General features: G+C 29.4%; 5 protein-coding genes across 11 annotated transcripts; 1 reads left to right on the forward strand and 4 right to left on the reverse strand.

The window, feature by feature from the left end:
• Nucleotides 1-3054: 3054 nt before the first annotated feature.
• On the reverse strand, nucleotides 3055-6295 carry LOC132906732 (SHC-transforming protein 1). Of its 4 annotated transcripts, none has more exons than XM_060959193.1 (11): nucleotides 5974-6295; nucleotides 5450-5557; nucleotides 5289-5359; nucleotides 5111-5171; nucleotides 4870-5043; nucleotides 4612-4775; nucleotides 4286-4524; nucleotides 4058-4207; nucleotides 3866-3993; nucleotides 3691-3801; nucleotides 3055-3610 (listed from the first exon to the last, which is right to left on the reverse strand). In XM_060959193.1, the coding sequence occupies exons 2-11, from the start codon at nucleotides 5546-5548 to the stop codon at nucleotides 3476-3478; spliced, it is 1332 nt and encodes a 443-aa protein (XP_060815176.1). In that variant the 5' UTR covers nucleotides 5549-5557; nucleotides 5974-6295; the 3' UTR covers nucleotides 3055-3475. The 4 variants fall into 4 exon arrangements, with proteins under 4 accessions (XP_060815176.1, XP_060815174.1, XP_060815177.1 ...); XM_060959191.1 differs by having other exon boundaries at nucleotides 5450-5577; XM_060959194.1 differs by lacking the exon at nucleotides 5974-6295 and adding an exon at nucleotides 5759-5966.
• A 213-nt stretch (nucleotides 6296-6508) lies between these two features.
• Nucleotides 6509-9751, forward strand: LOC132906726 (crossover junction endonuclease MUS81). Of its 3 annotated transcripts, none has more exons than XM_060959178.1 (8): nucleotides 6510-7555; nucleotides 7636-7741; nucleotides 7830-7950; nucleotides 8036-8548; nucleotides 8618-8834; nucleotides 8912-9124; nucleotides 9216-9329; nucleotides 9380-9541. In XM_060959178.1, exons 1-8 carry the CDS (start codon nucleotides 7190-7192, stop codon nucleotides 9404-9406), a joined length of 1677 nt encoding a protein of 558 aa, XP_060815161.1. In that variant the 5' UTR covers nucleotides 6510-7189; the 3' UTR covers nucleotides 9407-9541. The 3 variants fall into 3 exon arrangements, with proteins under 3 accessions (XP_060815160.1, XP_060815161.1, XP_060815159.1); XM_060959176.1 differs by having other exon boundaries at nucleotides 6511-7555; nucleotides 9399-9751; XM_060959177.1 differs by lacking the exon at nucleotides 8912-9124 and having other exon boundaries at nucleotides 6509-7555; nucleotides 9399-9751.
• Nucleotides 9752-9955: 204 nt separating this feature from the next.
• LOC132906738 (odorant receptor 9a-like) lies at nucleotides 9956-13601 on the reverse strand. 2 transcript variants are annotated; one of them, XM_060959201.1, is made up of 12 exons: nucleotides 13581-13601; nucleotides 13359-13517; nucleotides 12844-13288; nucleotides 12028-12197; nucleotides 11770-11895; nucleotides 11585-11702; nucleotides 11229-11493; nucleotides 10993-11109; nucleotides 10802-10892; nucleotides 10464-10600; nucleotides 10259-10391; nucleotides 9956-10175 (listed from the first exon to the last, which is right to left on the reverse strand). In XM_060959201.1, exons 4-12 carry the CDS (start codon nucleotides 12058-12060, stop codon nucleotides 10122-10124), a joined length of 1074 nt encoding a protein of 357 aa, XP_060815184.1. In that variant the 5' UTR covers nucleotides 12061-12197; nucleotides 12844-13288; nucleotides 13359-13517; nucleotides 13581-13601; the 3' UTR covers nucleotides 9956-10121. The 2 variants fall into 2 exon arrangements, with proteins under 2 accessions (XP_060815184.1, XP_060815183.1); XM_060959200.1 differs by having other exon boundaries at nucleotides 13359-13520.
• A 1149-nt stretch (nucleotides 13602-14750) lies between these two features.
• On the reverse strand, nucleotides 14751-17335 carry LOC132907102 (uncharacterized). Its single transcript, XM_060959861.1, has 8 exons — nucleotides 16575-17335; nucleotides 16276-16401; nucleotides 16076-16193; nucleotides 15707-15971; nucleotides 15376-15492; nucleotides 15206-15296; nucleotides 14993-15129; nucleotides 14751-14910 (listed from the first exon to the last, which is right to left on the reverse strand). The coding sequence occupies exons 1-8, from the start codon at nucleotides 16710-16712 to the stop codon at nucleotides 14751-14753; spliced, it is 1152 nt and encodes a 383-aa protein (XP_060815844.1). The 5' UTR covers nucleotides 16713-17335.
• Nucleotides 17336-17722: 387 nt separating this feature from the next.
• On the reverse strand, nucleotides 17723-21421 carry LOC132907103 (uncharacterized). Its single transcript, XM_060959862.1, has 10 exons — nucleotides 21415-21421; nucleotides 20922-21106; nucleotides 20662-20787; nucleotides 20475-20592; nucleotides 20127-20391; nucleotides 19861-19971; nucleotides 19506-19596; nucleotides 19304-19440; nucleotides 18187-18319; nucleotides 17723-17767 (listed from the first exon to the last, which is right to left on the reverse strand). Exons 1-10 carry the CDS (start codon nucleotides 21419-21421, stop codon nucleotides 17723-17725), a joined length of 1218 nt encoding a protein of 405 aa, XP_060815845.1.
• Between the last annotated feature and the right edge of the window lie 248 nt (nucleotides 21422-21669).

The raw sequence follows: 21669 nt of genomic DNA on the forward strand, positions 1-21669 counted from the left end.
TTGAACATTTTATGGGTGGACAAAACTATTGGCACAGTAGAATATTTACGCTTATAACTAATTACATAATAAACTTCTAATATTTTGTTGGCAGTCCTTTTCTTTTAAGGACTTCCTTTAATCTTCTGGGCATCGAGTGGACTAATTTTTTAGTGAATTCAGGTACAATATTGCTCCATTCCTGCAGAAGAACTTTCTTCAGTTCAGACTTGCTTGTGATATTATGTTTCCTAATTCTTTTTTCCAATTCGTTCCACACGTGCTCAATGGGATTCATATCGGGACTTTGAGGTGGTGTGTTTAATGTGTGGGCAGTATTATATATTATCCACTGACGAACAATATACGCCATATGTTTAGGATCTCGATCCTGCTGAAAATAGAAATCCCTGGGGAGGTTTAATTTTTGAGTACTTTTCAAAAGATTTTGCTTGAGTATATTTAAATATACATATTTATCCATTATCTCATCAATGAATATAAGTTCTCCTACACCCGATGATGCCATACATCCCCACACCATTAAACCACCACCCCCATGTTTCATGGTGGCTTGCAGATTCAGTTCGTCCATCTCTGTGTTGGGTTTTCGCCATACTAATATTCTGCCGTCAGATTTAAAAATATTAAACTTACTTTCATCTGAAAACATGATCTTTTCCCAAAAATCAGTATCTTTCGTAACAAACTCTTTCGCGAATTCCACTCTTTTCTTTTGGTTTATTTTACTGATGTAGGGCTTTCTTCGTGCTGCACGGGCAGAATAACCGGCATCCTTCAATACCCTACGTACAGTTTTGGTACTTACTTCTTTTTCACACTCAGCTTTTAACATCGAAGCAATTTCAGTCGAATTAGTTTTTGGATCCGTTAAAAGCTGAGTGTGAAAAAGAAGTAAGTACCAAAACTGTACGTAGGGTATTGAAGGATGCCGGTTATTCTGCCCGTGCAGCACGAAGAAAGCCCTACATCAGTAAAATAAACCAAAAGAAAAGAGTGGAATTCGCGAAAGAGTTTGTTACGAAAGATACTGATTTTTGGGAAAAGATCATGTTTTCAGATGAAAGTAAGTTTAATATTTTTAAATCTGACGGCAGAATATTAGTATGGCGAAAACCCAACACAGAGATGGACGAACTGAATCTGCAAGCCACCATGAAACATGGGGGTGGTGGTTTAATGGTGTGGGGATGTATGGCATCATCGGGTGTAGGAGAACTTATATTCATTGATGAGATAATGGATAAATATGTATATTTAAATATACTCAAGCAAAATCTTTTGAAAAGTACTCAAAAATTAAACCTCCCCAGGGATTTCTATTTTCAGCAGGATCGAGATCCTAAACATATGGCGTATATTGTTCGTCAGTGGATAATATATAATACTGCCCACACATTAAACACACCACCTCAAAGTCCCGATATGAATCCCATTGAGCACGTGTGGAACGAATTGGAAAAAAGAATTAGGAAACATAATATCACAAGCAAGTCTGAACTGAAGAAAGTTCTTCTGCAGGAATGGAGCAATATTGTACCTGAATTCACTAAAAAATTAGTCCACTCGATGCCCAGAAGATTAAAGGAAGTCCTTAAAAGAAAAGGACTGCCAACAAAATATTAGAAGTTTATTATGTAATTAGTTATAAGCGTAAATATTCTACTGTGCCAATACTTTTGTCCACCCATAAAATGTTCAAAAAATATATTTTTGTTATTATTTTGCGTATTATTTTATTTATATTGTTGCTCTTGTTATGTAATAAACTAGAATAGATAATAAATAAATACGTCAAAAAGTTTTTTGTTTAAATCAATTTGTTTAGTAGTTATAAGCATTTCTATCATAACAATCATGCTGTGCCAATACTTTTGTCCAGCACTGTACTTACACAATACATGCATGTATCGAAATTTTTAAGCGAAATATAAGTATTAGTGATTATTCACAAATATTTAAATTTGTTGTGTATATGCGATATTATTCTCAAAGAAACTATATAAGCAATAAATTATCAGATACGATTTAATATTGTAGTTTTGTAGCGTATAATCAATAATTTATACTGTATGTACTATCATCATATATATCTATTTTAAAATCATGGAAGGTAAAAATATTAAATATTATAATTTGTATATTTTAATACTAAAAACATTACAATATAGGCCATATTTAAGCGCAATAAATATTTTAATATATGCATAATATAAAAGTGCAAACGCGAGGTCCTTTGCAGGACTCAGTTCAGATATTTCTGCAAATAAATATGCAGAATACAAAATTCACTTTGATTATTATATATTTAGATAAAATATAAATATATAATTCTCTATTAAAATTGAGATGACAAATGAAAATTACCTCACAAATATGGAATATATATATATATATATATATATATATATATATATATATATATATATATATTTTATGCACATAACTATTTTGCGAGTTTTATAACATGAAATGACTAAAATTACAAAACATTTTTTTATGAAAGCCATAATTTATATGGTAAAGTTATATATAAAATTAAAAGTGTATAGTTTTATTTTATTCAATAGTCAGTACCAAATATTCACTAAAAAATTAAATTGTGGCACACTTTGAGGTGTAGTAATGGCATATGTAAGATACTATTTTGAGTCTTACACAAAAGTTGAACTAATTAGGTGTAAATTGAATAAAAAAATTATATTTGATTTAATATCGAGTTATATCAAATAATTAATTTTAGTCAATTTAAAAAAATTTAGTCTAATATTTAACAGATGTAACATTGATATATTTTAAGTTGAATGTTATCTTTTAATATTCGTCAATATCATTTAATGTTATCTTTTTATATATTTTAAGTTGAATATTTAATGAAAAGAGAAATTCATGTATTTTTGCAACTATAAAGTATTTGTAAACAATTAAAGATACTAAAATAAAGATATTAAAATAAATGTTATGTTTATATTTAATGGAAGTATACTGGTACTATTTAAAAATTATGTATGAGAAAGTATCTCAAAAATTCAATTTAATAAATTAAACAAAAAATACTGTAAATACTACCATTTTTTATACATATACTTCTTTTTACAAAAAAATTGATACATAAAAATACTTTGATAAAATCTTTTACACACTAATCATCATAATTTAACATCTAATAATAACTTTAATTTTGAATATGATTCAACGTTCCTCTCTGCACAGTGATATTACTAATAATATAGGATTATATTTCGTGAAATATTAAGTCTTTCTTTTGATAAGAATAGAAGGTAAAATTAGGATAAACCGTTTTTCTGATAAACCTTTTTCTCCTCTTTTAAAGAAAAGTATTCGTGGCATGAAATTTTTGCTATGAAAAGCATATTCAGTATCGATTTTTTTTTTAGTAAATACCAGTGAGATTGGTCGATACCAAATGTGAATCTCATTCGTTACTTTGTGCACTATTATAAGTTTGTAAAAATCAATTATTTGCACGTCTGGGAATTGGATACCGAAGTACTAAAACACTGTCCGCTGATATAATTGGTAATACATTGTCACAATGATGATTTACTAAATGGCTAACGCTATCGAAAACGCGATCTTTTGTGCGAACCTGGAATTACAATAAATCATAAATATTTGCCTTCTCAATGTATGTAGATTTCCTCCAATGTTATATTCTAAAATACTTACTACACCTTCTGGATCAATTAACAGTAAATGTTTTGGAGTACCATTGTTCATACCAGTAAGGACATATTGTCCAGGCGAGCCTTGAGATTCTCGAACCAAAAAGTCACCATCCTGTTAAATATGTTATATTAGAAATATATACAACTTATATATAAATATTAATCACAATACTTACTCTCGTTAACATTGATTCTGCTTCAGCGCGACTAACACTACCATGGAACCATATCTCTTGTTTTAATTGTTGCTTTTGAGAATGGGGGCTTAATCTATTCAAATCTGATATCGCAGAACTAAATGGCTCTATAAAATTATATTATGTTATATGCTGGAATTTTAAATGCTATATCAACATTAAATTACTCACGCATATCAAACACGTCGAAAAGTGATGTTTGATCACGATGACTTTCTCTTGTAGCTGCTATGACACTGTCATTTACATAGTTATGTTCAGGAGGAATATTGAAATTTGTTGATGTTCCATCAGAATTCAAGTCAATTAAGTTATCGCTTTCTACAATAACAGAAATGAAGTTAGTTTTCGTTATTAAATGAAATTACCAATAATAATAAAATTTTAAAAGAATGTTACCTGCCCATTGTTGATGATGTCTATCAGAATTTATAGAAAATGTGTCATGTAAAGCAGAGTTTTGTACATTGCTACGTGACACATGATTTTGAGTAGAATGATGATGTTTTAAATTAGGTAGTGTTGATGCCGAAATTGGTAATGGTGGAACTGGTGGAGGGCCAATATCAGGTGGTACTTTCCCTGGCAGATCATTATAATAATCTCTATCTGCTTCACGCATGCCATTTAACATAGGGCTGTATTATAAAAAAAATATATATTAAATAACATATTAAAGATTAATTTTATAATAAATAAAATTTGTTTTTAATATCTATAATTACTGTAATGAAGCTGGTTTTGTAAGAAATTCTTTAAATCGTAATTCAAAAGCTTGTCCAATAGTAGATATGACATCTTGTGCAAGTCCTCCTCCACACTCTAATACATAACAAGCACGCCATTCTTGCATATTTTTAGCAACATATGCTACAAAATCTAATATTTCCTATAAAAAAATATATGAATCAGTTCATATGTCTGGCAATTATTGTATAATACAAATGATAATAAAAACTAATAATTTGTAACATATAATTTACCGTATCTCCACCTGAAGCAAAAGATATACGTGGCATTTCATGTTTGGCAATAGTATGTCCAGTCTCTATGTTAGTCAAAGCTAAGCTGCAGCTACTAATAGTTAAATTTATCGTAGCACCTGTATGTTCCATGCGAGGTTTATCTGCTATTGCTCTTAACACTTTCCTATCCACCTTCAAATATAAATTATTATAAATGTAAAGCTGCAATTATAAAAGTAAAAATTAATAACATACATACCCTTCTCTTTTTATCTGCAGATTTTAAACCAGCTGCTTCACAAACTCTGTTTATACATTCTCTAAAAAAAATTTGTTCATAATATATTAAGAACATACATTTATACTTTTAGTGTTTCTTTACATATAAAATAAATTCTACAAATAAATGTGTTTCAAAAATTTATTAAAAAGCTTACTTGGCAACACATGATCTTGTTTCAAAATCTAAGCTTTTCATAGATGTGTATACTTCAAGACATCCTATATACTGAAAATCATATAATATAATAATTAAACACTTATAATTTGTACAAAATTATTTTAATGTTACATATTGATAATAGAAAAATAGACTTACTTTAACAGTATAGGTAATTCCTTCTTTGCTCACTAAATGATCAGGGTGTAACCATCCTCTGGCTGGTTTACTTATAAAACTACTACCTCCAGTTGCCATTTCTAAATTCTATGCACATAAGTATACAACTACAACATAAGCATTTTAAATATTATACAAAATATAAAATTTTGTACAATAAGATAGATAGGAAAATAATATCATTCAGAATGTTTTGTAGGCATATTATGTCTGTAATTTTTGTTCAAATTTGAAACTAATAATCATACATTTTTCCAATTAAATATGTATAAATACAGTATCGCTTACAATGTCTTTGACACTTTGTAATTATAGTTATGATGGTAAGTCGACAATGATTATTACATAATGCAAACAACGCTACTTGACATTATACTTCAATTGAAATACATTTTTCTGGCAGTGACAACCGAATGCGAGTAACTAAGATATTCCGTAAATTGCGAACAAGAAAATTTCGATTAACACACAAATACATGATTTATCAGGAAATGAGATCATACCTCGCAGACGGTTACTGGAATCACACGTCTACGATACAATTATACTCATTTGATACACTAATCATTTCATAGAAATTTTTTTCGTTCACTATATAAAATGTAGTACTATAATAAATTCGTATTGGTCTGCATTTTCTGCTACACCCAAGTTAGAAGACACATTTACTATCTTGTAGAAAATTCCATAAATGCCAAACAAAAATTATCGACAATTTAACTATGTTCCCTTTATCACCGACTGAACCAGTATGCTTTGTCTATTTTAAAATGTATATTTAGTATATCATGATTTGTAATCAATTTTCGTATGACACATTTCACACTATGTACAGCACAACTTTTCTATTATTCATTATTAAAATATAAAAGTATATATATTAAAATAAATTGTAGTTAAATATAATTTATTAATATTCCTCCATCGGTAATAATTTTATTTTACGAAAAAGAGAATTAAATATATATTAATTTTTATACAAAACAGATCAAAAATACATATTTATACTAAACATATAAATTTTACTTATTTTTGGTTGGTTGGTAATATGAATTACTATATATGAATTATATTTATTATATTTTATAAAATTCTATATGAATTAATATTTTCTTAAGATTTCTAGTAATATTGAAATTTTTGTATCACTACTACGATCATATAAAGAGGTTTCGACACTCGCTAGAGAAAATCGTCCGAAAATTGAGTCGTGTTTAGTCGTGAAAAATCATCATGGAAGCTCAATAAAATCCAAGTTCTTGTAAGACAGACAGGCTCCTTGTCTTCCATGCTGATTTTTTACAGGTAATCAAACTCGGTTTTCCCTAAGCTTCAGTATTATATGAGTGTCAAGAGTCGAGAATTTTTTAGAAAATCATGATTAATACCGTCAGAAATGTCAGAGCTACTGTCACTTAACATCCTATATTGTGTGAATCTGTCCTTAAGAAAATATCTTAAGAATAATTTTAAAATATTCATTATTTAATGTATTTATTCATATGTTTATAAAGGTAATGATCTTCTATTTAAAAGAGGATATGTATATAAATATATGTATAGATCGTGAAGATTTGAAGTTCTACACTTAAAATTGATATACATACAGATTTCAACCTTAAAAATGTTTTGTGTTTGGTTGAAGTATTAATTTCATAATTTATTAAACTTAATAACATATATGATATAATCTTTTGCATATCATGATATAAACATACCATGAAAAGAATAAAACTTAAGCCTAAGAATCCAAACCCACTGTTTGAGCTCTGGTTAGAAGAATGGAGAAAAGAGGCTGCATCGAGAAATTCCGACTTGCAATATCATTTTTCGAGAGCACTCGCTGCATTAAAAAAATATCCCTTGCCATTAAAATCTGGGAAGGATTGTATAATATTGCAACACTTTGGCACAAAATTATGCTTCATGTTAGATAGAAAACTCAAAGAATATAAAGCTCAAAATAATGACTCAACAAGTGTGAAGAATGTTTGCAAGCACTGCAGTTTTAACGAACAACCTGTATTTAAAAGGAAACACAGATCACAACAAATTATTGTGGACGCAGATTTTGTACCTGAAAAAGTAAGTATATTTATATATTTCTTACGTACAGACATAATAACATATTAAAGAAATAAACATAATAAGTATTTTGTTTTAAGACAGACCTAACAACATTTGATGACTTAAATTTATCAACTTGGAATATAGAAAATTATGCTGCTTTATTGATATTATATAAGAAAACACAAGACTCATGTTATTTAGGTATTTTTCAAGGAATATTTTTAATTTTTGTGTAAGTATATTCTATTATTAAATTATTAAATTACTGATGAATGCTATAATTTATTAGGATATACTACAGAAACAGATCTACTTTTGGAAATGAAACAGTTATGTGGGCATGAAGCAAAAACTTCAGTCTTAGATTTGTTTGAATGTGGATTAATTTCTATGATAGGTAGACCAATTAGGTAATAATATTTATTAATAACAATTTTTAAAATTATATGTGAATTTAACATTTCTGTAGTATTAAAAGTAGTATAACTTGTATAGGTATAATCTTACAGAGCATGGTATAAGTATTTCAAAGAAGATATGTGAAATTACAACTACTGATGTAATATCATTAAATTCTTTTGAAGTATTAAATAGAATTCAAATCTCATTAAAACCTTTGATTACACAGAAATCTAAGTTAATAAAAGATTCAGCTGATCTTAATAATAGGAATGAGGATACGCAAATATTTATACAATCTGGTAAGGACATACAAACCAAGAATTTAAATGAACCTCCAACAATGTATAAGTCTAAATCAGTAGAAACTATTACTATTCAAAATCACTGCCAACAACCTGATAAGAATTTTGTAAAACAAAAATCGAAGGAAAATATTGTCTACCCAAAAAAAGTGCAAGAAAAAACGAAAGAAGTAAAAGATATGAATCATGTATATAATTTAGAAAATAATGAAACAGATTTTACAGATGATTTTCAAAGAAACTATTATTTAGAATCGAGCAATTTCGATATAATACTATTAGTAGATACACAAGAGACTGCTGGGTATGTTTACATTTTGTTAAATTATAATGTTAAAATTTTATCATATATCTGTAAACAATTTTCATATAGTGGTAGGACAGAACCTCAACATGATGCTACTATCACAGGACTAACAGAGTTTGGTGTTTCATTTGAGATACGTCATTTAAAAGTTGGTGATTTTGCATGGATTGCTAGGTGTAGAAGAAATAAAAATAATGAATTAATCTTACCCTTTATAGTAGAAAGGAAACGAATAGATGATTTAAGTGCAAGTATTACAGATGGAAGATTTCATGAACAAAAGGTATATATATGACATATGTATACATAATTTATATTTATATATTTTTATATAGTTAAATAGAATATTATTTTATATAGTTTAGATTAAAGCAATCTGGAATTACAAATCTTATATACATAATTGAAGATTATGAGAAGGGTCAAAGATTGACAATACCACATTCATCATTAATGCAAGCTTCCATTAATACTTTGATACAAGATGGTTTCTCTGTAAAATATACTAAGAATCATAAAGATTCTATGTTTTATTTGTCATCATTAACTAGAATATTAATAAAAATTTTCAAAGTACGTGATCTTTTTACAACAAATTTTTATATTTTTGTGTAATTATGTAATTTAGTTTGAATCGTATTTTATAGCGAATATATTTTTCTAGGAAAAAAACTTGGTAGGTTGTAAAAAAGAAGTTATCACACGAACAAATATTTTAAATAATACCTGTAGTCTCATGGTATTTGAAGAATTTAATAAAGCAGCTTCTAAACAAAAGGTATTTATGCTATTTATCACTGATCATTGATTTAATGTTTACATTTTTAGGTGTTAATACATTTTTTAGGTTTTTAAAGTAAATCAAATGTTTGTCCGCCAACTACTACAGTTAAAAGGAATGTCCATAGATAAAGCCTTGGCAATTGTAGAACATTATCCAACTCCCCGATTACTAGTTGAAGCTTTTCAGAAGTCTGATTGCAATGGCGAGTTATTATTAGCTGCTATTGAATTTGGTGATAAAAAACGTCTTATAGGATCAGTAATTAGTAAAACAATTTATCAATTGTATATGAAAAAAGATCTAAACTGATAACTGAAATTTTACACGAATAAAGACATAAATGAATATTATATGTACAAAAAATGAACAAAATTTTATACAATACTAATATAGAGAATAATATTTTTATAGAATTAAATATTTCACAATATTCATACTCTCTGTAAAACCTTTTATTATATATATGGTATTGGGCTCATTAATGATCACTACTAGTTACTATTTTCAAAATATCTAGCAATAATACCTCATTGAGTATATGCTACAAATTTGAGAATAGCAGCATCAGTGACAAATTGATAAAAAATTTTATTAAACCAGTATATAACAATTTATTGATGTACTTGGTAAAGTATATCGTTTTATTTCAATAATCTATGTCTTTCTTCCATTTAGAATGTAATCATAATCATACAACATTAACATAACTCTTAGAAAATGTAAGATTGGGTTGTCATTAAACCATGAAATTATTAGAAACGAATATTTTCGAGTAGGTACGAACGATTATTCTCTCAGTGACAAGAACATGGTGAAATATGACATGCAAGCTTTAACAGTCTTGAAATTAAAGAGTTATCATTACTAACACACGCTTAAATTATTATAACATGATACTTTTATTAATTACCATTATTACGTACTATTCCAAAACTTTCAATGTTCATTTCGTATATCCCCGCTGCTGTCAATATACACGGTTTGTTGGACCTCACTTGCATTAGGTAAAGCACCTTTTGAAATTTTGTTGGTATCTTATACCAATTAGAGTCATATCTGTCGTGAAATTCGTTCGTAAAGTGTAGACTATTTTCAACTTCCTTTATTTTATATGTATTAGAAACATACATTTTATCGGCCAATTCTACGCTTTGATCCAGTAACGTTTGCCCTGGTAGACTAATCATGTACAAATGAAATTGTTGTGCCGCGAGGTAGACAATAGCTCTGATGGCTTCTGCCGGTCGGTCCAAGAACACTATTACCTAGAAGGTAAAAGCATTGAAGCATTTCAATACCTATTTGACTCAGGGCGTTCCTCCTAATTCAGACTTTTATAAAAAGAATTAAAAAACATGGTAGTTACATAAAAAACTGTTTTACATATGTCAACATTTGTACTTTCAAGAAATGCAGAAAAAACCAACAATCTAGTAATTTCTAAGGTGTGTAAAAGATGTTCTTACTTCAACTGCTGTTACGCTGAGAATGATTCCATTCAACACCATCGTAATCAAGTACAAATTCCGGCAACATTTCTCGAGGACGTCGTAAAGTCTTAAAATATGACAAATGAACCAAAATCAGTGCAAGTTGTATTAATCTCTTATCGATTATTAGTTTACATTTAAGTAATCAGAATTAAGACGATACGGACTGAAGACATTTATAATGCATGATCACGCATTCTTTGAAAGCATCGTATCCAATGTTGCTTATGTTAGTGCCATTTTTCTCGACAAAATTATTTTCTGCAGTTTTCTGAATCTGGGATCTGTACATGTGAATAATTGAAATACAAATAAGTAAACATATATAAATGAAATATACTTTTTACCACCAAATACAATTTTTGAATAGTTTTGACAGTATTTTTATTTAAATTGTATTTACCCACATACTGCAAACAATCCACAAGCGTGATAAATAATAGTAATGTATAACGAATCTACCGAGATTATTGTCACCACGACAATAATCGCACAAAGAGATAAATGGATGTACACGATGTAGAAGTGTTCTTCGTTATCTAGGACACCATAATGAACTTCAAATACATTATTTCGTTGTCGGGTTTCGTTTAATGGTGTAATAATATCTAGGACAGGATTACGCAATGGAAGGGACAGAAATATTACGAGAGCTGTTAATAAAGTTCCTGGAAGAATTAATTTTTAATTAAAAATTTTGTTCTATATCCAACAATTGTTGTGGAAGTATACAATAAAAATCATAAGATGATCACTTACTTCTGTACAGAGATGCAAGTTTATTGCCGTGTTTGGTAAATATATGTAGCATGTATGTTTCGTTTGTTGATTCCAGTAATTTCCAATCTTCTACCAGGGAGCTAAATAATTTTCTAAACTAATGATGTCCTTGATTATTAATTTATATATTTTGTACATGCAGGAGGTTTTAAATACATACGTACCTGCTTTTTGTTAGAATAAATGTTTAATACTTTTATAACGCTGACAATTATTGTAAGTACTTGTGGTAAATTCAGGATGACGTTATCGAAGTTTTTGTCACGTATGGCATCATATAGCTGCATAGACTATGGAATCGCGCATTCCAATTGTGTAATAATATTACCTGATTACTTACTTTTTCATTTATTTATTTTTCATTATATTTGTCGATTAATAATAACAACCATAAAAAGCGATATAGCATACGTTTCTCTTACCGTTGGAACAAATAAGCTAATGAAACCGCACATTATTGCTATTACTATAATATTACTGGTACGATCTTCCTGATACGGATTTATCCCACAAATTGACAGATACTGTTTAAGCGGCTTATGGTAGCTAATATCGAATACATTAAAATCTTGCTTGCTGTTAGCCTGAAACACTGAACATTGCCGTTTAAACTAACAATTCAAGTCTTTTATTGAAAAATGTGACTCAACGTTGAATCAGATATCGTAATGTAGAATGTAGTAGAATGAAGAGGAAAGGAAGAAAATGATTTGATGTGTGAAAATAAGAAATTTATTTCGACATATATTTTTTGGTAATTAAAACACTTATAGTCAGTGAATTATAAGACCGAGTTACCGCAATAATCATAATTTGATATCAAATTTTTGTACAAATTTGTACCTTTATGTACACAAGTAAAGAAATGGAACTTATATAGAGATTCGCTTTACCGATTAAAATTAATATATTTTGGTATATTATGAGAAATCTATGAATTTTTGCATCTTTAAATTTCGCATAATTGCAAAAGAATCCACAGTATAGAATATATTTAGTTTTCTCTTACTATTTAAATTTCTTAGATTTGTCCAGTACAATCGACTTATTAGCAAACGAGGCGGCGAAAGTGATTTAACAAAGTTGTATGAAGTATGAAGTATGAAGTATGAAAGTTGTTCTTTATATTGTACACCAAGAAATTGAAATGGATCCTACGAATGCACTTATATTCCTTCAGCCGATGTCTGTAAAAGCATGTAATTTTTACCATCGAATTGGTTTGACGGTTTGCTTACCGGCAAGTATGCATTATAACACAATATTGGATAGCACGACATCGAATAATAACCATATCGTAGATATGAAAATAATAGGCCATCAGTTGTTGGAGTGTCAATCAATTGCGTTGGGAATTGAAAACCTGTGGTTACCCTGAAATATCGATCTCACTGGTTGTGACACAGCCTTAGTCGATGACGATCGGCGATAGCAGCAGGTTTTCAATCAATTTACTCCTCGAAAATTCTTTGGTGGTTAATATCTTACGAGCAAGGAGCACGCATATGTGTGCGATGGTCATTGGAGTGACACTTAATTACTTGTTGCGTTGCATATTTGTAACGCATCGTTCGAAATTTTATACGCATATTATATTAATCAATAAGCTGCTATATAGTGTATTCGGCTACAGGTGTAAAAATATTTAAGGGGTGATACTTGAAGTTAAAATATGATGAAAATCTAGAATAAAAAGATTGTGTTTTCAGGTTTCTTTTTTTAGTTATTGACAATTAAATATTATTCAAAATACCCCTGTGCCGAGCAACCTACTTTACAGGAACGAAAGTAGGTGAGGCTAAGCAGCGAGGTACACAGAGTTCCTTAAATCAGACGATAAATGGATGGCAGCTTACCTTGTATAAGCCGTAGGGAAGAAAATTATAACATTCGAAACTATAACTCATTATGCCTACTGAGTAAAATCCAGTATATTGAAAACCTGTATATGTATATTGGCGAAATGATATCTTACGCGAACAATGGTTATGAAACTAACTACTAATTTTGTTAAAATGCTTGGTAACAACGTAATTTTAGTAGAAATATGATAAAAGAACCAAACTCAGGTCTAGTTATATTAATTTCTTATTGATTATTAGTTTAGAAGAGATCTATAACGCAACATCACATATTCTGTAAACTCTTCGTACCCAATACTGTTAATGTTAGCGCTATACTGTACGTACTGTATACGTCAATAATTGAAATCTAAATAAATGGATATTCATGATTAAAATATGTATACCTTGTACCATGTGATATAATGTTTGCATAGTTTTGATACAATTCTTATAGGAACTATTATATTTATTTGTTTAGGAATTATTAAGCAATACTTTAGCGAAATGAAATTTTGCACAAATAATGGTTATAGATCAGCCTAGTCTTAAGATGAGTTTAAGTAACTTTATATAGAGAAATAAAGAAGCCAAAATGATTCCTTCAGAAAGTCTTACAAAAGATGGCGAAATGTCTCTCTCAATTTCAAGATATTAAACAATACATCACGACATCAAGATATCCACAGTCAAAGAAGAATTATCCAAATTCAGCAATAGACATAGCACAAGAGTTAAAAACCACCGAAACCCTCTAATTACTTAACTACTCGACACGTCGGAACAGATCCGCAGGCTAAAAAGACATTACACCTTAGACTTAAGCACTAGATTCAAATAGAATCAAACATACTATAAACAATTATTAACCATGTCATAGTACCACACCAGATAAATTTACTTAAAATTCTCTAACGAGAATTGATTGTAAAATAAACGCAAATAAACGAAAAAAAAATTTCAAGATATCATTAGCTTATAAAAATGATTAAGTAATAATGATTTACATTATTAAGCGAGATCAATCTATATTTAAAAATATTCTATGAAAGATATAGTTTAATAAATTTATTTACATCGATAACGTTGTTTAAACTATTCAACATTAACAATGCATAGTGACTATTTATCTCATTATTCTCATTGTAGGTCCATCCAGGTATAAAATGCAATGAATATGAGTAAATGTCTATAAGCCAACTCATTCTCTCAGTGACATTAACATCGTGAAGTACGACATACATGTTTTGAAAGTCTTAAAACAGAAGTGATGTAAGTACCTACTAATTAATAATATAAAGTAATTATAACTGTCCCATAATGTTACATACAATTGCAAAATTTTCCATATTCATTTCGTACAATCCACCTGCCGTTAATGTACACAGTTTTTTACTCCGTATTTGCATCATGAGAAGCATTTTTTGAATTTTTACTGGTATTTTATACCAAGTAGACCCATATCTGTTTTGATACGAGTAATAGATTATATTTTTTTCTATGATTGAATATTTGCATTTTATATTAGATTGCACTAGATACATACATATTATTTGCTAAATCAGAACAATGATCCAGAAGTACCTGTCCAGGTAGACTGATCACAAACAAATGAAATTGTTCAGCTCCAAGAAATATACCGGTTCTAACTGCTTCCGCCGGTCTTTCTAAGTTAGCGACTGTCTGAAAAATACAAACTTTCGATTAGGAAAATGCTTCCAGAATTTTCATTTGTTTTCATTTATTAGATTCTCTTTACTTGAACAGCTGTCATGCTTATACCCATCATATTTAATCCAACTTGAAGCAAATAACTACTTCGACTGTTTTCATTTAGAATATTGTAAAACCTCAAAAAAAACACATTAATTGCGATCAATAATCATCTCGCACCATATTATATTTTATCATCATTTAATAAATACAAACTCAATCGCTTTATCGTGTGTGATCACACAATTTTTTATCTGTTCGTACGTGTAAGTCTCCGTCATAGCTTCTGTAGAGAATATGATTGAACTACTAGTTGCTTTATGGACTTGATGCCTATATTTTTAGTATAATTATAAAAAATGAAATTTTATTAGTTTTATCTTCTTATTCTTATTAGTACAAAATAAGGCATATGGTTATTGATCCTTAAAAGCTATCATTAAATAATATCACGTCTATGCTATCAAGGGAGAAATTTCATGCATTTCACGCATGATAGCCTTTACGGATTAACGCGACCTTATGCTTTTTGCAGTATCATATTTACCCACACACCGCAAATAATCCACTACTATGATGGATTATAAGGATATATAACGAATCTACGGTAACTATTATCATCACAACCATGACAGATCCCCATGCAAGCTGTAAATATATGTAAAAGAAGTACTCTTCATGATCAAAAAATATGTAATTAACTCTAAATAATTGTTGTCGCGGTCGAGTTTCATTTAATGGAAGGACGACATCCAGAATAGGAAAAAGTAATGGAACCAGCAAGAACAATACCATGAAGATCAATAAAGTATCTGAAATGATTATAATTGATCGCTTATGTTCAAAATGTTAATAGAACAAATCTTTTATATACATAGAAGCACTATAATTGAAAAATTAAGACATGATAACCTACTTCGGTACAGTTGTGCCATTTTGCTGCCTTGAATGGTAACTTCCTCCAGAACGCGTAAGTCATTGGTTAACTTCAGTTCCTCCCATTGTTTCCTCACAAATTCGAACAATTTTCTAAACTATGATATAACATGCATTTTTACGACTTTATAATATATTTTCATTCCCAAAGCTTAATCGCGTAACAATAAATTCACGTACATTTTCTCTGTTGAAATGGACATTTAATATTTTAACGATACTAGTTATAGCTGCGATTAAATGCGGCATACACTCGATCACTCCATCCATATCCTTGTCATATAAGGATCTATATACTTCTAATGACTAGTGATTGTAGGTTCCAATCGTCAATAACGTTATCTGATTATTTACTTTCTTGCGAGGAATTTGTTCAACTAAGTTCTTTCATTTCGATTATAGTACATTTTATAGAAATGTATTCTTTATTTGTAGAGATACATTTTTATAAAATGTACTATACGATATGTTTCCCTTACCGTTGGAACGAGAATGCCTGTGATACTAATCACCATTATAGTCACAATAATACTTCTGAATATATCTCTTTGGCGTGGATCTTGTCCTACAATTTGCAAATATTTCTCGAGCATTTTATAGTAAGGAATGTCGAACATATCGATAGACTGTGTTCCGACTTTCTGAAATGCTGAATGTCCTAAGTTTAGATTAATTTCATGAAAGGATTACCCCTGGCTAGTTTACTTTAAGTACCATAAAAATTATATATTGATAAAGAACTATTTTAATTATTTATAATTTATATTATAGTCATAACATAAATTGCATTTGAGTCATTTAGAAGACAGGCACTGATCCAACCGCACTTTTTATTAATTTTTAAATTTCATTACACATGCACATGATTAATATTCAATTTTCCAGAAACAAATTTACATCCGTAAATTTACTTATCGTAAGAAGGTGACGTAAATGATGGTAAATTCTAAGATAAATTTAAAAACAATAATAGTTGTAATATCATCATTTTCATGTGCTCCTCAATTTATAAACTTGATCGACGTGACTTCTAAATGGCTCATTTCCATCTCTTACTATTCATATTTCCAGATTTTCAATTAATTGACTTCGGTTAACGTTCGGACTATCGTCGTGCCGATTGAATAAATGTTTCTGTTCTTAAAATTGCGAAAGTCAATCTACGAATGCAGTTACACTCAATATTCGATATTAATGAGCTTGCAATTACGGTTATTAAGTATGACTACGAATCGTCTTCTTTGCCGGACAAGCATGCAGTATATAGACATTAGTTTATGCTAGCTATTGCTGAATGACAAGTGCATTATAGATAAGAACATAACGAATCAAGGGTTGTAGCGATGCCTGTCATTTAAACTGAAAATCGAAGATCTATGATTACAGTGAAATATTGATCGAGCCACTGGCAATATGGTATTAGCTAGGTATTCAGTGATGTATAAATAATTGTAGAAGTAATTATACACTGAAAAGTCTTGAATTCTTAGAAAAGTATCGTACCTATATTCGCAGTGCTGATGTGATAATATTTCCTTTGACCTCTAGCTGAAGTCTTGACACGGAAAAAAGTGCAATGGTATTATTTGCGAGATGTAAATGTAATTTAAAAAAGTGGTGGATCCAGTTAGTTACTAGACTCAACTGTTGGAGTTTCATTATATGTATTTTGCTAAAATTAGTACATAAATGTAAATTTTATCTGTGGCTTGATGGAACGAACTGAAATCTGTGAAATAGTGGGCGATTCATTATTTCGGTAAGGTATATAACATGTTTTACACTCTGAAATATCAAATAATATTGAAAGATGGTTCAATAATTCTATTTGCGTATTTAATATAGTAATTTCAACGATTTAATATTAACAGTACATATCTTGGCTATATGATCTTAATATTCGCATTCCTAGTTAATCTTGTATCACAGCACAGTGAATTTGACTAAATAATTTCAACAGATAAGGTAGAATCATTATTTTAGCGACAATAACATCGTGAAGTAGGACATGCACGTTTTGAAGGTCTTGAAAGAAATTGTAAGTAGTTAATATAATACGAGCAATTATTAGAATCATATAGTGATACATACCACTCCGAAATTTTCTATATTCATTTCGTATAATCCGCCTGCCGTTAAACTGCATAGTTTCCCACTTCTTATCTGCATCATGTAAAGTATTTTTTGAATTTGCACGGGTGTCCTATACCACATGGCACCATATCTATTATAACATCGAGAAAACACAATATTCGAATCAATCGATTCTTGATTGAGACTAATTATTAATTACATATGAAGACCACAGAGAAAAACATGATAAGGTAAACTTTTTTATATTTTATTATTTTTTAATTTTATATTAATCGTCAGTCAATCTCTCAATACCAAATCTCTGATTCATTGTCACAATATTAATTATATCAGCATGATATTGCTTTTTCGGAAATAATCGCGTAGCTATTGCACTTGCGCTTTGCACTTGCACTTTGGGCCAACATTTCGTAGATGTTGCAGTCTGCTTCTTCAAGGCAGATCTGAAATTGAGGGTTTTGGGTCTCATTGTCTTAATCTATATTGAGCGATATTCCGATTGGTTGATCAAACCGATGACTCAACTAGGAAGATCTTCATTCACCCGGTTAGAACTTCCAAGTTGAGCCATCAGTTTGATCAGCCAAGCGGAACATCGCTCAGTATAAATAGTGACAACAGGGTTCGAAACCTTCAGTTTCAGGTCGGCCCTGAAGAAGTATACTGCAACGTTTACGAAACTGTGCAAAGTGTAAGTGTAAAGTGCAAAGTGCAAGTGCAACAGCTACACGATCTATCCCGAAAATCCGATATTACGACATCTCAGTATCATAGAAGTTCAAAATCTAATTTAGAAAGGAACTTAATTATATTAGTTGTTTCATTTTTAAAATATTGCACTGTTACCTATTTTAGAGTCGTTATTAAATTTATATCATATATTATATATTATTATATTATTATATTATATTATATTATATATTATATAATATATATATATAAATTATATAATATATATATATATATATATATTATATTATATTATATATATATATATATATATATATAAATTATATAGACACCAAAACTGAAGAGGAAATAAAAAATAAATGGAATTATCATGTTTGTCTCGTACGGTTTACATATTGCACGCGTATATTAGACATATATGTACATATTATTTCCTAGCTCTGTACAATGATCTAGAAGCACCTGTCCGGGTAGACTAAGCACAAATAAATGAAATTGATTGGCTCCACAAAATACCACGCTTCTAATTGCTTCTTCCGGCTTATCGAAATTTATTACTGCCTGAAAAATAAAGCTATCAGTTAGATACATGTCTCTTTTTAATTTTATTCGGCTTTGCTCCTTACTTGCAAGGCTGTTGCGCTGATTATCAACATATTTAATCCAACTTGGATCAAATAACTAATTCGACTGCTTTCGTTTAGAATATTATAAAACCTCAAAATAAAATAACAGAAAAAATTAGTCGCGTTTAATAATTTTTGGACAATCTACTGTTAAACTGCAAATGTTTATGCGTTTATGGGAAATTTAAAGATGCAAAATAATACAAAATGAATATAATACGCAAAAATATATGAAATATTCAAAGTATAGTATTCACTATGATATTTAGTTATTACTTTAGTCGTGTTTATAAAAATATTTTATGTAAATATTCACAGCTTATTTATAATTTATTGTTACTCGTCAGATACAAACTGGATGGCTTCGTTATGCGTGATCACGCAATTCCTAATCTGTTTGTACGTGTAACTTTCCGAAATAATTTGATTGGTATCTAAATATTTTGTTGCTCTTTGCACTCGGTTCCTGTATTTTTAACAACAGATAGAAAAAATAATTGTAACATCTTTTAAAATTCATTGTAGTGCCATGTGAAAGCATTTGAATACTTATGCATATCTTTTGTAAATATATTATAATTATGATGTATGTTTATATGTTTCCGATAGCACCATATTTACCCACACACTGCAAACAATCCGCTGTTGTGATGAATTATAAGAATGTATAATGAATCTACGGAAATTATGGTTACCACAACCATAATTGACCCCCAAGCTAACTGTATATATACGTAGAAAAAATAGTCAGCGTCGTCAAAAATAATGTAATTAATTTTAAGCAGTTGCTGACGTGGTCGAGTTTCATTTAGTGGGAGAACGACATCGAGAATGGGAGAAACTAGTGGAACTAGTAGAAATAATATCAAAGCGCTCAATAAAGATCCTGAAAAGAATAAACTCGATAATTTACCTGAAAAATACTGAATGAAAGAATTTTTGTTAGATAATAGTAATACGATAATATACTTCGATACAATTGAGCCATTTTGTTGCCTTGCATAACGGTTTGATTCAAAACGTACAATTCATTGTTTAATTTCAGTTGTTCCCATTGCTTTGCCACAAATTGAAGCAATTTGTTAAACTAGGAATAACATATTGCAAATATTTATTATATAGAAGAAACTATTTATCTAATAATAAATTCACTTACATTTTGTCTGTTGACCTGAATATTTAATATTTTAATAGCACTGATCGTAGCTGCCATAAAATGTGGGAAAACGTCGATTACTGCATCCATATTCTTGTCACATAACGAGGTATACAACTCTAGTGACTAATAATTGCAGGTTCCAATTGTTTAATAACATTACCCAATTATTTACTTTCTTGCGAGGAATTCATTTATTTTAGTATTCTCAATTTATCTATAACATTTTTCTACGAGAGGTTTACTAGATCCTTCCTTACCGTTGGTATAATGTTGCCTGTAATACTGATCACTACAGCAGTTACTATAAAATTCCTAAATCCATTTTTTTGACGTGGATCTTGCCCCAACAGTTGCAAGTATTTTTCTAGCATTTTATAGTGAGGAACATCAAATATATCAGGAGATTGTCTCTCAGTTTTCTGAAACGCTAAAGTGCTCCAAGCTTAAATTAATTTCCCGATAATTTACATTAAGAACCATAAAAGGACAACATAAAATTATAACTATCACTAGTAGACTGCGGATTTTTATGCATTTATGGGAAATCTCAAGGTAAAAAAATGAACAGGGTACATATCATATGCAAAAATATACAAGACATTAAAAGTATAATATGTAAAAAAGCTCTTTAGTTAGCTTCCATTTTATTAATTATTTATGAAAATACTAATTTGCACAAACATCCGCGATCTAATCATAGTTCAAAAAGTGGTAATTATTTCGATTTTCGTGTAAACCTATTTCGCTTACTAGCCATATCTCCTTTTCAACTAGAGTAACCGCTTCAGAAGAAAGACTGTCATGGGGAGAGTATGAAAGTTCTATTTCTCAGGATCGTAGAAATCAATATGATATTACGTATGTAATTTTACACGACATTCAATACTATTAGACATCTGCAACTTTTCCATCAAGTGTTAATACGAATTTTTTCGATTTGCTGTCACACAAATATGAACTATGGTATAATTTGTAATTCGTGACATCATACTTGGAGAGAAAATT

Source organism: Bombus pascuorum, chromosome 5 (genome assembly GCF_905332965.1).
Source record: "Bombus pascuorum chromosome 5, iyBomPasc1.1, whole genome shotgun sequence".
Taxonomy (NCBI): Eukaryota; Metazoa; Arthropoda; class Insecta; order Hymenoptera; family Apidae; genus Bombus; species Bombus pascuorum.